The 18,924-nt window shown below is 48.5% G+C and overlaps 3 protein-coding genes across 5 annotated transcripts in view; 1 reads left to right on the top strand and 2 right to left on the bottom strand.

Moving 5' to 3' along the window:
• Window positions 1–217: 217 nt before the first annotated feature.
• ATAT1 (alpha tubulin acetyltransferase 1) lies at window positions 218–12,311 on the bottom strand. Of its 3 annotated transcripts, XM_082663878.1 has the most exons (13): window positions 12,166–12,311; window positions 11,632–11,692; window positions 11,427–11,518; window positions 11,246–11,306; window positions 11,009–11,122; window positions 10,720–10,821; window positions 6,239–6,284; window positions 6,051–6,119; window positions 4,388–4,459; window positions 3,975–4,218; window positions 1,072–1,151; window positions 938–980; window positions 267–562 (listed from the first exon to the last, which is right to left on the bottom strand). In XM_082663878.1, the coding sequence occupies exons 1-13, from the start codon at window positions 12,270–12,272 to the stop codon at window positions 388–390; spliced, it is 1,266 nt and encodes a 421-aa protein (XP_082520004.1). In that variant the 5' UTR covers window positions 12,273–12,311; the 3' UTR covers window positions 267–387. The 3 variants fall into 3 exon arrangements, with proteins under 3 accessions (XP_082520005.1, XP_082520004.1, XP_082520006.1); XM_082663879.1 differs by lacking the exon at window positions 938–980 and having other exon boundaries at window positions 218–562; window positions 12,166–12,289; XM_082663880.1 differs by lacking the exon at window positions 6,051–6,119 and having other exon boundaries at window positions 12,166–12,289.
• Window positions 5,263–18,924, top strand: part of PPP1R10 (protein phosphatase 1 regulatory subunit 10) — a 30,770-nt gene continuing 17,108 nt past the window's right edge. The window contains exon 1 of the mRNA XM_082663877.1: window positions 5,263–5,393. The gene's annotated coding sequence lies outside the window, so the exon portion shown is untranslated. The remainder of the gene's footprint in view (window positions 5,394–18,924) is intronic.
• Window positions 12,836–18,792, bottom strand: MRPS18B (mitochondrial ribosomal protein S18B). The gene is made up of 7 exons (XM_082662727.1): window positions 18,663–18,792; window positions 17,375–17,483; window positions 17,175–17,272; window positions 16,701–16,769; window positions 15,302–15,368; window positions 13,980–14,039; window positions 12,836–13,397 (listed from the first exon to the last, which is right to left on the bottom strand). Exons 1-7 carry the CDS (start codon window positions 18,738–18,740, stop codon window positions 13,102–13,104), a joined length of 777 nt encoding a protein of 258 aa, XP_082518853.1. The 5' UTR covers window positions 18,741–18,792; the 3' UTR covers window positions 12,836–13,101.

The raw sequence follows: 18,924 nt of genomic DNA, 5'->3' as shown, positions 1-18,924 counted from the left end.
GGTGAGGCGCTGGTCTGCAGTAAGTGCGCCTGCGCTCGCCGGATCGGAGGCTGCCTTAGAGCGCTTGCGCAGTAAATTAGCGGCCTCGCGCACTGCTCTCACCTGTGGCGCTTGCGCAAAAGTGGGCGATGATGGGGCTGAACGGGGCGCGCGAAGAGTGACGGGTGTGATTGAAATAATGACAATCGCGGTTTTCAGTAGCTCTCGTGATAAAAATAAATACTTTATTGCTGTGGTTAAAAATAAGATACAAATGACTTGGCACTGATAATAAAGCCTGTCGAATGAATGAATGAATGGATACATCCATTGTGAGGGCGGGCTTTGGCTAGGTCCTGTGTGAGAGAGAAATAATACTGACTTTGAAGGTGTGAGAGGGGGCTGCGGTCACCAAGGCCTGGTGCTGCGACGTTCCTGCAAGTTTCGAATGAACCTGGCGTTGAACATATCCCCACCCATTGTCCAGGACTGGGCTGGTGGAGCCTGGGCCTGTGGAGGAACCGTGTGCATGGGTTCCTCCCCAGACCCATGCTGTGACAAGACCTGCTCCTCACTGGCAGACCTAGTAGGTGGGAGATGGAGAGTGGGTTACAGGGGTACTAAAGGGAGAATTAAAATCACAGCTTCAAAAAAAAAAAAAAAATCACAGCTTCTTAAAGGGCTGACTGGCTCTTGTGTAGAGGATGTATGATGGGGTATGAGGCTGGAACCATTAGTGCTATGTCCAAACCTGAAACCCCTCAGAGACTGCCAAAGGGAAGCACTCGAGTCGAACCTATGGGGAAAGAGGCTTGTAGGGTGTTAGGTGGAAGGCTTTGTGGGAAGAGCTGGTGTCCAGTTCAGAGAGTGAGATTAAGGAGGAGGAAGTAGCTGAGAGTGATGTTAGGAAAGGAGTCAGAGGTGGTGCGAGGCTGGTAGGGGAGGGGTCAGACCTCACCTATTCTCTGTTTCCTGCTCCCCCTGCTTCAGTTCTTGGTTGCCTGTGGGAATACCAGGCATGTGCATGGGAAGGCTGGAGTAGGTAGTGAATATGGCCTACTTGATTTGCGGATAAGGAGATGAATAACTTACCTGTATTGGGGGATGAGGAATTCAACCGCCCATGGCGGCTATAGCTGCAGCTTTGGGCTACCAGCCCTGCGGGAGTCCTGCTGTAGAAGAAATGTGAGATGATGGGGAAAAGGCTACAGGATGAAAGATGAGTGGGTATGGAGGAATCAGGAGAATAATAAAAGGAACAGCACAGGAACAGAGAGAGGGGTAGTTATCATTCCTATGGGATTTTAATCTAAGTTGTGCCCCAGAAAAGGGAAGGGAGCTCATTTTATACCCCAAGGTTTTCTGAAGCAGTCCTGACTTGCTGCTTTATTACTCCTAGTTGAGGTAATGTGTTAAAAGTAAGGCCAAATGTGCTCCAAATCATGTCATAAAAACAAATTCAGGGGAATTCCCTGGCGGTCCAGTGGTTAGGACTCCATGCTTCCACTGCAGGGGGCACAGGTTCAATCTCTGGCTGGGGCCTGGTCGGGGAACTAAGATCCCACAAGCCGCGTGGTTCGGCCAAAAACACACACACACACCACACACACACAACCAGATTCACATATATGCAAAAAAATATTTTTTTGTTGGACCAGGTGCCCTGATGTTTGGTTTGGAAAACATGATTACCTTAATTTTAGGATACTTCAGCCAGAGGGAAATAGGGAGTGGTAAGGCTGAATTTAGGGAAAGGACTGTCTTGAGAAAGAGATCCAAGGGTTTAGTGAGGGAGAGGCCAGGGAACTAGCGGGAAGAGGAATTCAGGAAACAATTAGGGGACTGTTATCAGGAGGCAATTAGTGGATCCCAGAGATGTTAGTAAATCTTAACATCTCAGCAAAGGCTGGCCTGGGGTAAAGGGTAGAAGTGACTAGGGAGAGCTAGAGGTTTCTGGAGAGAATGGAGGAGTAGATATAGAAGGCTACACAGAGGGATCCAGCGACTACATGAGAGGAGACAATCCGCAGAAGATCCCACAATGAAGATGGGGACAGGCAGACACCAGATCCTGCAAGGGGAGCTCTAAGGCTCCTTGCTGGAAGATCTGCAGATCTCAGAGGTGAGGGAGAGAGAGGGAGAGAGGTCCTGAGATCCCAGGAAAATAAGGGGTGACGCACAAACGAGGCTGAGACCTTAAGGTTTGTTTGGTGTTTTTTTTTTTTCTTTTGTAGTTTTTATCATTGAAAATGTCCATTTAAAAAACACAAAAGAATTCACACTTTATTCAGACAACACTGAGAGGGAGAAGAAAAAGGAATGAGTCAGAAGAGAGGGAGATCCTGCTCCCAAGGATTTCGGGGAATACAGTAGGGGTATCAACTAGCACACATCCAGAGGGTAGGGAGGGGGAAGGATGTTCTATACCCTGGGTATGGAGCAGGGAAGAAGGTTCTTGCTATGGAGGAAAGAAGAAAGGAAGGCCAGAGGAGGAGTTCCCCCATCATCTCAAGACAATCTCACAAGACAGGAATCTATCAGCATCTAGTGACCGGGGAGGGATGGCTGCGAGAGCGTATTCCAGGAGCTAATAGAGCCTTGAGACTCAGGCTTAGCTTCTGAAACTTGGCTAAGAGTGATCCTAGGGTGCTTGCTGGGATCTCCTGCCAAGAAACAAACTCCCTCACAGAACCTGGACCCAGGGGAAGTGGTGGTGTCTGTAGAAGTGTGGCGAGTCTAGAGCCTCGTAGCAGACGTCAGCTCGGGGGTCCCCTGACAGATACACATACACACAACATGTGGAAATTAAGAGTTTGGCAATGTTGAGTGGATCCCTTGGGGAGCTGGTAAGTCCCTGTCCTACCTGACTGGACTGCTCTGAAGCAGAGCTCACTCACTGGCTGGCGTCAGCAGGCTGATAGGGTAGCTGTGGTCGGTAGCACGAAGCAGTATTAGAGCTACCAGGAGACAGTGTAGTGGGACTATAAGATTCATTCCATGGACAAGACTCTTTAAAAGGTTTCCCTGGTAGAGGAGGCCCTTGGACCTTCCATGGTGTTCTAGAATCTGACTGCAAGCAAGACTATGCTTCTCTGGATAATTAGTAGGAGCCGCCCAACCGAGAAGTCTGGCAGCAAATGGGCTGTCTGTGGGAGAGTGTTCAGAGCCCGAGTTAGGAGACAGGGGGTGCTTTCTATGGTAAGAAAAGCTACAAAGCATTAGGCCATCTGGGACCCTGACAACCCAGTTGTCCAAGAAAGGGGAAGAGGGAATCCTATGGGCTCTGTCAGGTTCCCCTGGATGCTGGGGGATACAATGGAAGATCCGGTCTGGGGTTCTCAGGGAGGGAGTCTCTGCCCTTGCCAGGTCTCCCAGGAAGGGGAGAGGCTTAGCTGTCTGTCAGTATCGACTCTCATCAGAGCGGGGAAGGGAGCTGTGGAAGGATGTTATGGACAGGAGGAGGGGAGAGGGGAAATGGGGGGGAGAGAAAAACAGAAAGAGAAGTCAGAGGTGAAGAGAAAGCTGGGGAGAGAAAAAAAGGAGAGGCCCAAAAAAAAAAAAAAAAAGGAGAGGCCCACTCTCTGCCTGCCGGGATGGGCTCCTGCCACACAAGGCACTGACCGAGGGCTGGTGGCTCCCCAAACTGTGTCAGAGATCCTGCCCCTTCCCAGCAAATGTTAAACCATGATTTCCCCAATCTTAGAGGCTCAGTCACCCACCCAACGGATCTGTGTTCTTCCTGTGCTTCCTCCCAGCTCTCACTTAAACTAGAGTCCCTAGACTCTACATAAAGTCCTATTCTGCTCCTTCACCGTAATTTATTTCCAGACCACTCCCATAAATACTTTCCAATATATTCTTCTTGAAAGGTTCCAGGACTCTCCAGTCTTCCTGTCCTATTGCTTCATGTCTCTGATGGATTTACACTGCCCTCCGCCATTTCTAACACCCTGTCCGACAGTCTTGACATTCCCTAACCCTCCAGCTCCTATTACCTGGTGCGGCGACGCTGGGCTGGGCTGCCGCCTGGGTCAGTAGCAAGCAGAAGGCGGGCGGTGGGGTGCGGAGGGCAGAGGCGCAGGGAACGCAGCAGCTCCTGCTCTGGCACGAAGGGGCGGAGGGGACCCCGTTCTGGCGAGTTTCCCAGGCTGCTGGAGCGCGGGGGTGGGTGGGCTGGAGGTGTAGCACGGCGAGGGGCCCTGTTCAAGGGCCAGGGAGGCTCCACAGCTACCTTCAGAACTGGGGAGAGGGAGAAAAAAGAGCAAGACAGAGAAGAAAAAGGAAAGGGAAGAGAGTCATGACAGCAAAGATTAGAATAGAAAAAAGAGAAATCAGAGCCTTTAGAGAGAACAAATCTTTCCCCTGGGTTAAGTCACCCCCAGGCCCAGACCCCCTACCCCAGTCTTACATTCTCGGTCACTAGAGGAGTATGGCTTTATGTCTCCCTCTGCTCTCTTGGGTGGCAGCTTCCTTGCTGGAGCTGGCAGTGGAGAGGACACAGGCAAGGTAAGCATTAGGAGGCATACTGTGCACCCCTTCACTACCCCCACGACCCCAAACCTCTGATCCCTGACACCACAGTTCCTCCGGGGAAAGGAGCCTTCAGCTCCACCGCAGAAGCAGCTCTGTGGCACTGCCATCACACCAAAAGGGAATTCGGGGGGAAGGCTGGAGCATTTTGAGGAGAGCCAGAAGGAGTAGGCTGAATGCAGAGTTGGGGGGAAAGATCTGGGGGAGACTGTGGGGCCTGGGAGATGCAAGAGAAGGGCAGCCAAGGGAGGCAAGCTCTTACTGTCAGTGGGTGCTGTCAGGCCCCCCTGGGATTCTGGGGCAGTGGAATGGTCCCAGCTGGGCCACCGAGGACCCCAGGTCCCTCTAGATGAGACGGACAAAGCCCTTGGTTAATCAGGAATTGCTTTGGAGAGGTCAGGGGAGGCTGGGGTGGGGCAGAACCTCCCCTTCCAGAGCAAAGATAGAAAGAGATTTACGTTTTATAAGGGGAAAAAAAGGATGAGGTAAAAACACAGACACCTGGAAAGGAGTCACCAGACAGAGTAAATGGGAGGCTAACGGACTGTCCCAGCCCTGTCTCCAGCCTCCTCACTTCTCCACTTGCCCCTCCCTTTCCCTCTCAAGAGGTTCTTTCTCCATCATGCGTGGCAAATGAGAGACTGCCCAGCAGATCCACTTAAACTTTAGGGTCCCTCCCGTGTGGACCTGGTCCTCACCGTCCTTGTTGGCTCTCTCTCCCTCTCACAGCTTTGGTCAGCAGGAGCTAGAGGGGGGAAGCCTTGGAAAGCAGAGCCGCTTACGGATCTGAACTGCCTCTCCGTGCCTGACATTGGTGGATGCTAATCACTGTTGAGAGATTGCTGTCTGGGTGGTGGTTACTCTGTTTCCTGGCCACCGAGGAGGTGAGAGAGCTAGCCACAGAGCCAGCTCCTTCAGCAAAGGGCCCTTCTGTGCAAGTGCGCACAGCACGGCCAGCAGAAGGCTGTGCCCCTCAGCCTTGAGAAGGAGGAAGGGGTGGGGCTCAGCCCGGCAGGGAGCATGTGTGTGGATGAGGATGGAATGTGGAACCTGGGCAGCATTTCAGTACCTCCTAGGTATGGTTTCTCCAGATCAATTTCATTATTTGGTTGGAAATGTTACAAATTCTGAGTGTTATCTTCTAAAACTAGTATTTAAGCTTTGGACCATTCATGTCACTATTCTATGACTGGAAATGGAAGGGCTGACTGCACTTGCCTGTCCCTCACTGGCTGACAGAAGCCTGAGGAGTTTATGAAGGAACATGACTCTGGCCTATTTTGATGGGCCTGAAGCAGCAAGAGGCTCCATCAATGTCAGCTGTCAAACAGGCTTCCAATGAGCTTGCTTAGTTGACAGTCTTGCCAAATATAAATACACTGAGCTCCCATGAGGGCAGAGGACATGGGTAATGTCTGCTGGGGACTTGGGTTGCTTTAGAATTCTCCCAAACTGCCCACAGATTGCACTGAGTTCCCAGTGGCCTCCAGAGTGACTAGCCATCACAGCACTACAGATCCACCCGTTCAATGCAGCTTTACCAGCGGGCATAGGATCGACCGCAGCAGCACAAGAGTGTCGAGTTGCCCTCAGAGAGGTAGCAGGGGGCCCTGTGAGGAAGGAAGCGGTGGTGCCCCTCAGTGAGGGGTCCGGTGGGACCAAGAATCCACCTCCTTCCTTCCCCTCACCCCAACTGCTTGACCAACACACACAAGGTGAGAAAACTTACGATGCTGATGGGCAAAGAATCCTTCGAAGATCACGAAGTTGTTCACCTGTAAGATGAAACAAGCGAAATATATTTGTCCATTCAGCCACTCAGCACATACTTGCGTATAGAACCCTGTGCTAGAAAAACCACAGTGGGAGGAACGAAAGCCAGCCTTCCTGTCCTTGTTGACAGACTTAGTCAAAATCTCAGACCCTGACAAGCTAATCCTAAAGTTGAATTGCAGAGGACCTCGAATAGCCAAAATAATCTTCAAGATTAACAAAGGAATAACAAATTTGGGGAGGATTCATACTTCCTGATTTCAAAACTTACTACAAAGCTACAGTAATCAAAATAGTGTGGTAGAGGCACAGGATAGACATACAGACCAATGGAATGAATAGAGTTCAGAAATAAACCCATGTGTCTATGGTCAATTGATTTTCAATAAAGGTGCCAAGACCATTCAATAGGGAAAGTATAACTTCTTCAACAACTGGTGTTTGGATAACTGAGTATCTACATGCAAGATAATTAATTTGGACCAAAAAATAGCTAAAAATGGATCAAACAGCTAAATGTAAGAGCTAACACTGTGAAACTCTTAGAAGGAAACATTGAGGAAAATCTTGATGACTTTGGACATGGTTTCTTAAATATGACACCAAAAGCATAAGCAACAAAAGGAAAAAATAAATTACATTTCGTCAAAAGTAAAAACTTCTGTGCATCAAAAGACACTATCAAGAAAATGAAAAGCGGGGCTTCCCTGGTGGCGCAGTGGTTGACAGTCCGCCTGTGGGTGAAGGGGACAGGGGTTTATGCCCTGGTCCGGGAGGATCCCACATGCCACGGAGCAACTAAGCCCGTGCGCCACAACTACTGGGCCTGCGCTCTAGAGCCCACAAGCCACAACTACTGAGCCCGTGTGCCACAACTACTGAAGCTTGCGTGCCTAGAGCCCATGTTCCACAACAAGAGAAGCCACCGCAATGAGAAGCCTGTGCACCGCAATGAAGAGTAGCCCTGCTCACCGCAACTAGAGAAAGCCGCATGAAGCAACAAAGACCCAGTGCAACCAAAAATAATAATTAATTTTTAAAAAAAGGGCAAAGACTTGAATAAACATTTCTCCAAAGAAGATATACAAATGGCCAATAAGCACTTGAAAAGATGCTCAACATCATTAGTCATTAGGGAAATGCAAATCAAAACACAAAGAGATACAACTTCACAACCATTATTATGGCTATTATAAAAAGAACAAAGAAAAATACATTTTGGTGAGGATGTCAAGATACCAGAGCTACCACACACTGCTGATGGAGATGTAAAATGTTGCAGTCATTGTGGAAAAACCGTTTCTCAGTTCCTCAAAGAGTTAAACACAGGATTACCATATGACCCAGCAATTCTACTCTTAGGTATATACCCAGGAAAACTGGAAATATATGTGCTTGGAGACATGGCTTGCCCAAAGTCTAGTAGCTACAAGTGGCAGAACTGGGTTTCAAATCCCAGACTCCTGATTCTAGTTGAGGCATTTCAGCCAGGAATACAGTGTAGTCATTAGAGGGGGCTATGGGTTCAAATTCAAGCTCTACCATTTATTAGCTGTGCAAACTTGGTCAAGTCACTAATCTGTATAAACCCAAAATGGGGTCAATAATGGCAACTACTTAAAGAAATGTACAAGGATCAACAGAGATAATGCATGTAGATACCACACAGAGCTCATGAAACATCAGTTGTTACTGGGTTGGCCAAAAAGTTCGTTCGGGTTTTCCAGATGGATGTTACAGAAAAACTGGAACGAACTTTTTGGCCAACCCAATATTATTTACACTATACTGCCCTGCTCTTACATGTTACCTGGGTAATGCATTTGATGCTGGATACTGTGTTTCTTCCGTTGCTCTCTGCTGCCTCTTAATGGAAAAATGATGTCCTACTCTGGGAGCACAGTCTAAGGAGACCCTGTCTATCTCCTGCTGTAATGTCTACCAACCCACCCACCCTCATCCTTCCCCAACAAGCATATGCCCAGCACTCCAGCCAAACAAAACTGCTTGCAGTGCCCTGAAAGGTAGATTAATATCTCTCTGACTCTGCTCGTGCTGGTTCCTACATGAAAAGCACCTTAGCCTGCCCACTTCTGTCCACCTGACGAACACCTTTCAAGATTAAGTCAAGCCTAACTCACTTTATGCCCCCTCTGTAAGCACACCAATTAATCACGTTACAAGGGATTAACTATCCGTGCTCCTACCCAAGGCTCGCTTGTCAACCCAATCCCAAGCCCACTCAACGACACTGCTTCAGCAATTCTTCCCACTTTCTCTGACATCAGATTTTCTTTCTACTGAGTCATTCTTATGCTGTTCATTTTTATGCAACTGAAAAGAATCAACCCTCTCTTGATCCATATCCCCCTCTAGCTCTTGCTCTATTTCTGTTCACATTAAAGCAGCATTTAAAAGAGTGGCCTATTCTTGTTGCCTCCAGTTCTGAGCTTCTCAATCTCCTAAAGCCACTCCATCCAGGCTTCCACCCACGAGTGTGCTGAAACCGCTTGTCAGGAACACCAGTGGCTTCAGGCAGCTAAATCCAATGGTCACTTCCCAGACCTCTTCTTACCTCACTGATCAGTAGCATTTGACTCAGTAAGCCATTCCTTCCTTTTGCAAACACTTTCTTCACTGGCCTTGCAGGTCACGTTACTTCTAAGTTTGCATCTACTTCACTAGTCACTCCTCAGCTGCATTTGCTGCTTCTTCTCCTTCCTGACTTTCCAAGAGTGCCCAAGGGCTCAAGTCCTTGGACCACTTCTTTATAGATACTCACTCCACGGCGGTTTCATCCTGTCTCACTGCTTTCAGTACCCTACGTGTGATGAAAACTCTCCACCCCGAACCTCGTCTCTGAACTCCAGGGAAGTAACCAACCTGGACTCATCACAGACATCTCCAATTAACATATTCAATATGGACTCCTACTATTTTTCCCCAAAACTGCTCCACCTTCCATCAGTTAATGCAATGCCATCCTTCCAAGTGCTCAGGCCAACAACTTTGGGATCACCCTTAACTCCCTCTTTTTTTTTCACAGTCTATCAAGAAAAATTATTTGCTTTAACTTCAAAATACCTAAAATCTGACCACTCCTTACCATCTCTACTGCTACCATTTTAGACTGAGCCACCACCATTTTTCAGCAGGATTGTTGCTTCCTAACTTGCTTGTACCCTCACTCCTCTACTACCTATTCTTAACAGGCAAAGTGCTCTGGTTTAAAGTAAGTCACATCATATTCTCCCTCTGTTCAAACCCCTCTGATGGCTCTCCTTTTCTCACTTAAAGGCCAAAGTCTTTGCAATAGCCTATAGAGTCCTAAATGTTTTTCCTCCCCCATTACTGCTCTGATCTCATCTACCACACTCCCCCCTCACTCATGCTGCTCTAGGCACACCAGCCAATTTTTCAGGCGCACTCCCACCTCATGGCCTTTGCACTAGCCATTCCCTTTGCCTGGGATGCTCCCCCTCCAGATATTACTTAGCTCATAGTCTCACCCCTTGAAGTTATTGCTCAAGTGACACTTTCTCAGTGAGGCCTTTCCTGCTTATCCCATTTAAACCTGCAATCCCACACACTCCCATCCTCACATGGCACTCCCAAGCCTTCTTACTTGCTCTCATTTTCCTAGAGCACTTATCATCAATCATAGTATATACTTGTTTATTACGTTTGTCTGTCTCCCCACGTAGAATACAAGCTCCGTGAGAACAGAGACTTTTATCTGTTTCATTGAATAAAGTCTTTCTAAAGCCCAGAACAGTGCCAGGTACTCTAATATATATATGTTGAATGAACGGACAGCATTAGCACCATTATATTGCATCTACTTATAAACAAACCACCTTCCCCAAAATAGACCCAATCTCCCTGAGGACAGGGAATGTATATTATTCTGAGCCCTTACTAAATCTTGATAGACTAGGTAATGGTCTATGCGGAAACAAGGAGATGAAAATGAGCTGATTATGTTTGGGGCATAAACATATTATTGGGTGTACACAACAGCCCATGATGAAGAATAAAACTAGATGAGAGGGCTTCCCTGGTGGCGCAGTGGTTGAGAGTCCGCCTGCCGATGCTAGGGACACGGGTTCGTGCCCCGGTCCGGGAAGATCCCACATGCCACGGAGCGGCTGGGCCCGTGAGCCACGGCCACTGAGCCTGCGCGTCCGGAGCCTGTGCTCCGCAACGGGAGAGGCCACAACAGTGAGAGGCCCGCATACCACAAAAAAAAAAAAAAGATGAGAGTGAAATAGCTGCAGGATGAGAGATGGTACCCTGCCCCCCCAGAACTTACCTGTATAAAATAAGCCTATATAATAGGGAATAAGGAGTGCATGGAAAGTGCCACTTGTTTGCCACACAAAAAATAATAAATTCAGTGGGAACGCTCAGTGGGGTCTACTCTCTGAAACCTCTAACCTGTGGGACTGTGGTCTCCAGGTTGTAGTGTTTATTCAGGAACTTCAGCAGCTTCTGTGAGGGTCGGTCAATAGCCAGTTGATGTGGTTCAACTCGCTCCTTCTGCAGGGAACAGGAGACTCAGGGTAGGAGCAGGCATGGGGAAAGCAGGCCAATAGGAACCCAGTCACCTGGGAAGGATATGGGAACATGGGGGGTGGGAGGGTGGGAGGCAGGGCCTCTGGAAGGACTCAGGACAAGGGGCCTTTGATCTCCATTTTGGATGAACTGGTGAAGAGATAAGTAATACCTGCAGCATATACTGGAAGAGATCTCGTCCATGGCCATGGCGTTGAAGTGACTCATGGATGTAAAAGTCCAAGATGCAAAGTGGTTCTACCTCATTGTGAGCCTCACGGTCATCCTAAGAGGTAAAAGAACAATAAAGATCTTCTAGCACCCAGACATCATTGCCACCTTCCAATCTCCAGCACTTCTGTTCTCAGGAGCCAAGGCATATGAACTTTCAGTTTCCAATGACACTCACCAGTACAAAGAGTTTCTTATATCCAACTTTAAGGAAGCCAACAATGGCTCCTTTTCCAGCCCTGTAGGTTGGGGAAAATAACAATAATTAGCAGCTATCTGGAAGAGGTAGAATCAAAAAAGGGAGAGGGGCTGGGAGAGGGAGGAATTAAGTATAGGGTAGAACGGTATTTGGCACTCACATTCGAGCTGAAGTATCTTTGAGTATATACATAACGTGGCGGTTACTCTGCATCCTTGATGCACTGGTGATGGGAGCAGGAAGATGCTGGGCCTGCCAGGAATTTGAAGACAGACTTTCTACAAGTCCCTTCCACAGGACCCAGGCCTCCCTTACCAACTGTCCCCAGAGAGGCCTCCCTTTACTCCATGTAGACTCCACATTACCTTAGCAGAAGCCTTGCCCAGTTCATCTACAATGGTCATAATTTGCTGCTGCAGATCAACACTACAGAAAGAGAGGACATCAAGAGTCAGATACTCACTGAATTAGAGGGTCCTGGGCACTCACTCCCTGGGAATCTGGGCGATAACCGCAACCCCAGTTCAGTACTTCAGGCCCTCTGCCTTTACCTCGGAATCTTCCAACCTGATTTCCCACCCACTCTTCTGGAACCCAAACTTTTGCCACACCTCCTTTCAGTGTGGTACACTCCCTCCTCCCTTGAAGTTATTGTGGGGAAGCAGGAAGGGCAGGTCAACCACATCCTTTGGTTGGAACCACGATGGGGCCAAGGGATGAAAGGTGACAGATTCAAGCCCCAATCTACCCCACCAGTTCTAGGATCAAATGTCACCAAAAAGGCGAGCCAGGACATCAAAAGGAGCAGACACTAGTCAGTGAGAAGGGGGCGTGGTGCCTGGACCAGGTTTCGAGAGGAACCGGGAGAGAAGGGCCGTGGGGCAGGTTTGAGATGTCACCGGGCCGGCGTTGTGGTTCCGGGTCGGCGGGCCGGTGGCCGTAGGTGCTGGTCTAGCACCGTGATCCGCTCCGGGAGCAGCGCGTCCACATCGAACGGGAACTCCATGGCCCATTGTGCGCGGCCAGACCCGCCCCACGCGACGTCACTTCCGCCCCTCCGCCACCGCCCCGCCCACCGCCATCTTTACTTCCCCTGCCGCGCCCCCGGGTCCCTAGGGGGATCGCACCGCCCCCCTCCACCACCACCGCCCCCCACCCACCGCCCCCCTCCACCACCACCGCCCCCCACCCACCGCCGCCCCCCACCCACCACCATCCCGGCAGCCGGCCCGGGGACCCCGTTCTTTTTGCCAGACCAGCTGTCACTTAGCAACGCCACTCATCCCATCCGCGCCTCCCACGGCAGCGGGTGCCATAGCAACGCATTTTTCTTAGGCCTAGTGTCTCACTCTCCAACCCTTTAGCCCCTCAGTGGGAACACTGTGCATCGGGCACAGGGGGGCACAAGTGATCATCACATAATGGCACAACTGCTCATCCCAGGTGGCTTCTGGTCCCAAGAGTGCACTGATCGGACTGGCTCAAGCCTGACCACTCCTCTCCCCACAGCAGCACCCACTGCCCCGCAATCCTCCATAGCATTCATCTGAAATGCAGCCCAGAGACAGGATACAGCTTTATTGTGGAAAAACCCAGTTGGCACAGGTCTGGAACAGTAGCAGAATGTATAGCCTATCTATTGACAACATATAGGGGCTGGGGCTTCCGATACACGTCTGCACTGCCCTCCCTCAGCCTCAGATGTATTTATCCCTTTCACCAACAATCATTTCCTTTCTCTGGCCCTGGGCCTGCCACTGGCCACAATGTAGACAGCTCTTCAGGATGAAATACTGTGTAAGGGACCCTCCGGCTCCCTTCCTAGTCTACAGCTCCTACAGAGCAGTCTGGGGGCCCGCCTGCTCAGTGGAGGAGGCTTCAACTGCGGCTGTGAGGGGCACCTTGGGCATTGACTCAGGTGGAGGGCCACTTTCTTCTCGGAGATGACCCTGGTAGAGCCGACGAAGGCGGGACAGCTCTCTCTCTGGTGGTTGTTTCCAGTTGTACCATGGGTACCAGGGGTCACCTGAAACCAGAGTGGGCGCTGGCGGAGTGACACTCACAGCTCCATGAGAGGTACTGAAGTCAGGGTCCCGGGGTTCAACCTGGGGAATGTGGTAACTGAGGAGACCTGGGGGATTAAAAAAAAGAGAATGCCAGGGAAGGGAGGACAGGTACTTCAGATTAAGACAGATAATAAGAAAAATGACATATAAAGGGAGGGAGGGACCAGTCAGAGCCACTGGGTTCATTTATGCATGTGGTATGCTGCACAGAAGCAACTGGCCAAGGGGGCAAGTGTGGGCTGACGTGCTGCCCAGACTCTTGCCTGCCAAGCTGTGCAGGCCTGTGCCAGGGCTATGAAGCTGCATCTGCCCTAACATAGGGGTACCTTTTCCTAATTTGTGCAAAAGTGTCATGGAGCCCAGGGTCAGAAATTTATACAAAGCTCCTATGATTTAGACATGGCATTGGGGCAACATTTATAAAATAAGAAGGCAGAGAAAGAGGAAGAAAAAGAGGACAGGGCAACGACAAGATAAGAGACTCAGGAGAGGAAACAAGGGACAGTGGAGTGATGAAAGAAGAGATTCTTTGGAAGAACATGAGTGCTACCTTCTCAGATAGGTGGGAACATTTATATCCACCCTCCAGCCCTAAGTCACCTTCCTTATGCCTAACAAAACTGCGCTGTGCCCCTTCTCATTCTTACCATGATCCCTGGCTTTCTGGATGGCCTGGGTCAACTTCTTGTGTTGCTTCATACAGACCCCTGTGAAAAAAGGTAACTCAGAGATCATTTTATAAGTCACAGTAAATAAAGAACATAACTGCTTCTACATGGTGATAGAGGCTTAGATTTGGAAGACCTAGCTCTACCTGATGACCCCATTCCCCTGACCCCTCGGCAAGGCTTGGTTTCCCCTTCTGCCCAGTGGGAAGAACCTTCTCTCTCTCTCTGCGAACCAGGATGAAGACTTAGGAGGGTCTAGCCACTATAGAGAAGCCACTTAACAGTAAAGGTTTCAAGACAGGGAGCAGAACACAATTCAAAGGGCAAGTGTGGTTAGTTAAAGGGCTGAGTTGGACAATCCACAGAGAAAGAGTCAATAAAGGAAGAATGGATTTCAGATCTGGGCAAGACGATCTGAGAAAGTAGCAAAATAGTCCCTTCAGCCTTTTACAGCCTGACTATAGAACTCTTCTTAAAACTCCTTGGGAATTCCCTGGTGGTCCAGTGGTTAGGGGCTCTGTGCTCTCACTGCCGCGAGCACGGGTTCAATCCCTGGTTGGGAAACTAAAATCCCACAAGCCGTGTGGTGTGGCCAAAAAACCCACAAAAAACCAAACTAAGCCAAAACAAAAACAAACTCCTTGACAAACCAAACTCCACCAATCATGCTACCACGCCACAAAAGGGTGGATTCCGATTATTCTTTGCAAATTTATCTTGCTTTGGAGCAGGGGTTGGCAAAATGTTCTCTGTACAGGGCCATATACTGGAGGCAATGTGGCATATGTTTTAGGCATATATTATAGTCTGTCTCAGCTCCTCAACTCTGCCACTGTAGCCTGGAAGGAGTTGTAGACAATATGAAAATAAATGAACATGACAGTGAGCCAGATTTGGCCTGTGACTATAGTTAGGGAATAGATATAATCTTGAATTGGTGAGCTTACGCCAAATTTGGGAAATCTAACTGAATTGTCAATGGAATAAAAGGTCAATTTATGAGAAAGCCTTCCGTAAAAGTGAAGAGACCCTATAGAAAGGAAACAATCAGCACCACTTACCTTTTAACAGTTCCATCTAGATAGTTTGCTTATACTGGTACTCGCCTGTATCTTCTGTTCACATGTAACTGTTTTAGCATGTGAGTATCCCCATTAGGCCAAGATTTCCAAAAGGTTCCATCACATTTTTTAGGCCATTAGTAGGAACCACCAAATAAATACCTGTTGTCTTGTCTTAATAAATATAAGAAGTGCTGTAAGGAAAAGCTATTCTGGTGGTGACAGGGATGATGGGCTGACCTGTATATGGAGCATGGAAGATGATACCCGTGTGGGCGCAGACAAACTGTTCCAAGAGCTTCACATTCTGTAGGAAAAAGTGGTGGAGAAACAAGAGAGAGGGAAGGGAAGGTAGCAAGACGATTAGGGACTAAAAGTGCACAATCCCTGCACACCCACACAAATGACCTTGACCCTTCTACATCTCCCCAGGTGCTACTTTCCTTCAGGTCCTGGTTTTAGCCGCATCCCTTTACTGAACACATTCTTGCAACCTTTTTCCCTTTCCTGGCCTTCCAACCATTTCACATACACAGCCTACGTTTTGTCACTGAGACTCCCATAGAATTATCTTCTGCAGGGGTTAGGTTCTAAAGTCAGTCCTTCATGCAACAAATTAGGGACAGTCTGTTGGAAAATCCCTGAAATCACCCAGAAAATGTAGTACGTGTTATAATGTACATTTACAAATTATTAACTTATATAAATGCATGGTATATGTAATATATATGTTTACTAAAATCAATTTTAGAGATTTAATTATTAGAATGACTCCCAGCCAGTAATTAATCACAGGTGGTGAGACTCCCAAAGAAAAAGCAGGTATATCTGTGGAGTGGAATGGCAGGCAGAATCAGCTGCACTCTTCAGTCTGTAATCTTTCTCTCTCCCTTAGTCATGCAATTTGTTATAAACTGTATACAAATGATTATAGCCTTTTTTTGGTAACCAATTATACACAGCTGAAATTGAGAAGTATCTCTGGACTCCTCTACAACCTGTATCAGAAGGAGCCTGAGAGCACTCAGACACCCCCATCTGCTGACTGACTGACCCCTGAATGCCCTCTGACTTCTCTGACGACCAGCCATTCAGCTTCTGCCCTAATACCTTATAATACTGCAAGCTCGGAAGGGCACTTTTCCATTATCATCTTTATAAGGTTTTTGAATACTTTAAGGAATAAGTTCTGTCCTTATCACAATGAAGGTTTTTTGAAAAAATAACTAGATTATACCTTGCTTCATGTATCTGCCCTCCAGCCCCAAGTCTCAGCATGCCACCAAACATCAACATGACAACGAAATAAAGAAAATCTCCGGAAAAAACTAGTCCAATCTACTTGCTAACAACTGTGATTGATATAAATAAACCTTTGGGCATTGCCCTCACATTAGAAACAAGCATTTCTCTTGCCAAATTAGACTGTAAATTTCATAGACAAGGGATGAAACTTTTTAGTAAAACCCTTAGTAGAGCGCAAAAGGCTGGAAGGAGAAATGTTTTTATATTACCAGAAAGTCAATACAAAATGGACTTTAGGGGCACCAGGATATGAAGAGCGGGGCACCTAAGGTAATCTCTTTAGCATTGCAAAAAACGCTCCAAGTCTTTATCCTAGAGAAAAGATTCTCCTTACCCTAAAGTCAACGTGCAACTTCTGATCCCGGCAGATGGGGCAGGGATTCCCAGCAATTTTATTTCCACGCTGTAGAGAGAAGAAACTGGTAGGTGAAGCTGTTCAAAGCCCTGTCAGAAAGAGTGATGCTGGGGACTTCCCTGGTGGTGCAGTGGTTAAGAATCCGCCTGCCAATGCAGGGGGACACGGGTTCGAGCCCTGGTCTGGGAAGATCCCACTTGATGCCGAGGAACTAAGCTCGTGCACCACAACTACTGAGCCTGCGCTCTAGAGTCCGTGCTCCACAACAAGAGAAGCCACTGCAACAAAGAGTAGCCCCTGCTCCCTGCAACTAGGGAAAGCCCGCATGCAGCAACGAAGACCCAATGCAGCCAAAAATAAAAAAAAATAATTAAAAAAAAAAAAGTGCTGCTGCCGCTGTCACTCTGGCCTCCAGCCCCACTCCACATCCACGTGCCACACTCAGAAACTCACAATACATGTCTTTCGAGTCCGCTGTGGGGGTATTCCACCTTTGTGGTTGCGACGGTAGTCAGTCCAGACAGGGCGAGAACCATAGCGGTTCTGGTATTCTGAAATGAAAGACCATACAAGTTTGGGTGGTGGTGATGGGCGGGTCTCTGTCCACTTATTTCAGACCTCACTTGACCCTCCCCTTCCCCATTTAGGAGTACCTTCTGAGTCCAGATATTTCCAGGGTTCATCCTTATAAGGGGAAACGGGAAGTGGGAGCAAAGAATCGTCCTCAGCGGGGGCTTTGGTGCAAAGAGTCTGGAGGGGAACCTATAAAAGGAGGGGCAGAGGCGAAATGAGACAATGAGTTCAAGGACAAGACCTGATTGGTTTGCTGCCCACACTTCAGGGAGAAAGGGGAAGGCACGCCCACTGTGTAAATGAAATACAGCAGGAATATGCTGTATATGGGAGGTAGCATTTTGTGGGAGATTAAGTTTACATCAACAACGACTATCCCTACCTCCAACTGGATCTTGAAAGAAAAGGTAACATTAGAAGATAAACTACTAGCACAGGTGACTGGGAAGCAAATTTATTTGAAAAGACAACTCAAAAAGTTGGCACGTATAAGGCATTCATGCTTTCTGGGATGAACTCAGTCTACTGGAGGAAAAGGGAGAATGTCCATCTTCTTGGAATTAAGATGTGTGGCAGGAAGGGGATGCAAAGGACACGCGAGTCTCCAACTCGATCCAATCCAATCACTCAGTTGCCCAGCCTTCTAAGAAGCTGAAGGTCAACATTCCATATGGCAGAACAAACTTAAGTCCTAACACCACCTCTAAAGCTACCAGGCCTGTAGTTAACTCTGTGGTGACCCCTGTCACCAGTTTTCAGTCCCACTTTAGGGAGTGGCAGTTGGGCAAGCCTTCCCATCTCACCCTACCCCACCAAGAATCTGCCCTGCCCATAACCTCCAGGGTGGTGAGTACGTAGGCTGGAGGGAAAACTCAATCCAAAGTTAAGCTCTCATGTATGCTTTGATAAGAAACTGATTTAGTGAGATAAAGAGCCGAGTAACTGGTCCCAGGTCATGAGAATGTATCCTGGCTCTACTGGAAGATGGTAGGGCTGGTAGAAGCTAGTGTCCCTCAACCCAAGAACACTCCCTGGCATCGAAGATTTAGACACCACCTGTACAGTTAATAGTTGGTTTGTGTATGGCCAAGAGATCCGTTCCACCGCCTAATTATTCAGCCGAGATGGAAACGGAAGAGGAGGACATCCAACGCTTGCTCTTTACCCTCGACTCGAGATTAGAAAACGTGCGCTGTACTGAGGAATGAGAAGGGAAGGAGGAGGGTGGTGGAAGCGAAGGGTTGCCTTGACAGCCAAGGCAGAAGCACTTGGGAAGGCCTCGGCTCCTGGATTCCCAGCAGTGGAGCGATGACCTCGAAAAGGTACAACCAAATCTGGCGTTGTACAAAATGTGCCCCAAGGAGTTACCTGAACTCCGTAGGCACCTCTGAAGGGCGAAATGCTAGGAAGGCGCCTCAGCAACACGTTCAATGTGGAGGCAGCCATCTTGACATACGCATAAAGCAGGAAAAGCGACTGCGCATGCTCCAGGAAATACATTAGGGTAGGGCCAAGGACGACCCCGCAGTGCGGAAGGCGGCAGCGCATCTGCGTCAGGACGGAAGCGTGAAAGGGGAGCTGTAGGGAGAGGCCAATTTCAACTGCGTCACTAACGAATTCGGCCTCAAAA

Source organism: Grampus griseus, assembly GCF_964374135.1.
Source record: "Grampus griseus genome assembly, chromosome: 10".
Taxonomy (NCBI): Eukaryota; Metazoa; Chordata; class Mammalia; order Artiodactyla; family Delphinidae; genus Grampus; species Grampus griseus.
The sequence above is the reverse complement of the archived record's forward strand: the minus strand, read 5'-3'. Positions and strand labels throughout refer to the sequence as shown.

What these genes read in the sequence shown, in the direction of transcription:
- ATAT1 (XM_082663879.1), bottom strand. Translation starts at nt 12,272, where the DNA reads ATGGAGTTCCCGTTCGATGTGGACGCGCTGCTCCCGGAGCGGATCACG. An exon ending in CTCCTCTAGTGACCGAGAAT is followed by an intron (nt 4,219 to 4,387) that starts GTAAGACTGGGG and finishes CCCTCTCCCCAG; the next exon opens with TTCTGAAGGTAGCTGTGGAG. An exon ending in TTCCTCATCCCCCAATACAG is followed by an intron (nt 563 to 1,071) that starts GTAAGTTATTCA and finishes CCCACCTACTAG; the next exon opens with GTCTGCCAGTGAGGAGCAGG.
- MRPS18B (XM_082662727.1), bottom strand. Translation starts at nt 18,740, where the DNA reads ATGGCTGCCTCCACATTGAACGTGTTGCTGAGGCGCCTTCCTAGCATT. An exon ending in GAAATATCTGGACTCAGAAG is followed by an intron (nt 17,273 to 17,374) that starts GTACTCCTAAAT and finishes CTTTCATTTCAG; the next exon opens with AATACCAGAACCGCTATGGT. An exon ending in GGACTCGAAAGACATGTATT is followed by an intron (nt 16,770 to 17,174) that starts GTGAGTTTCTGA and finishes TTCTCTCTACAG; the next exon opens with CGTGGAAATAAAATTGCTGG.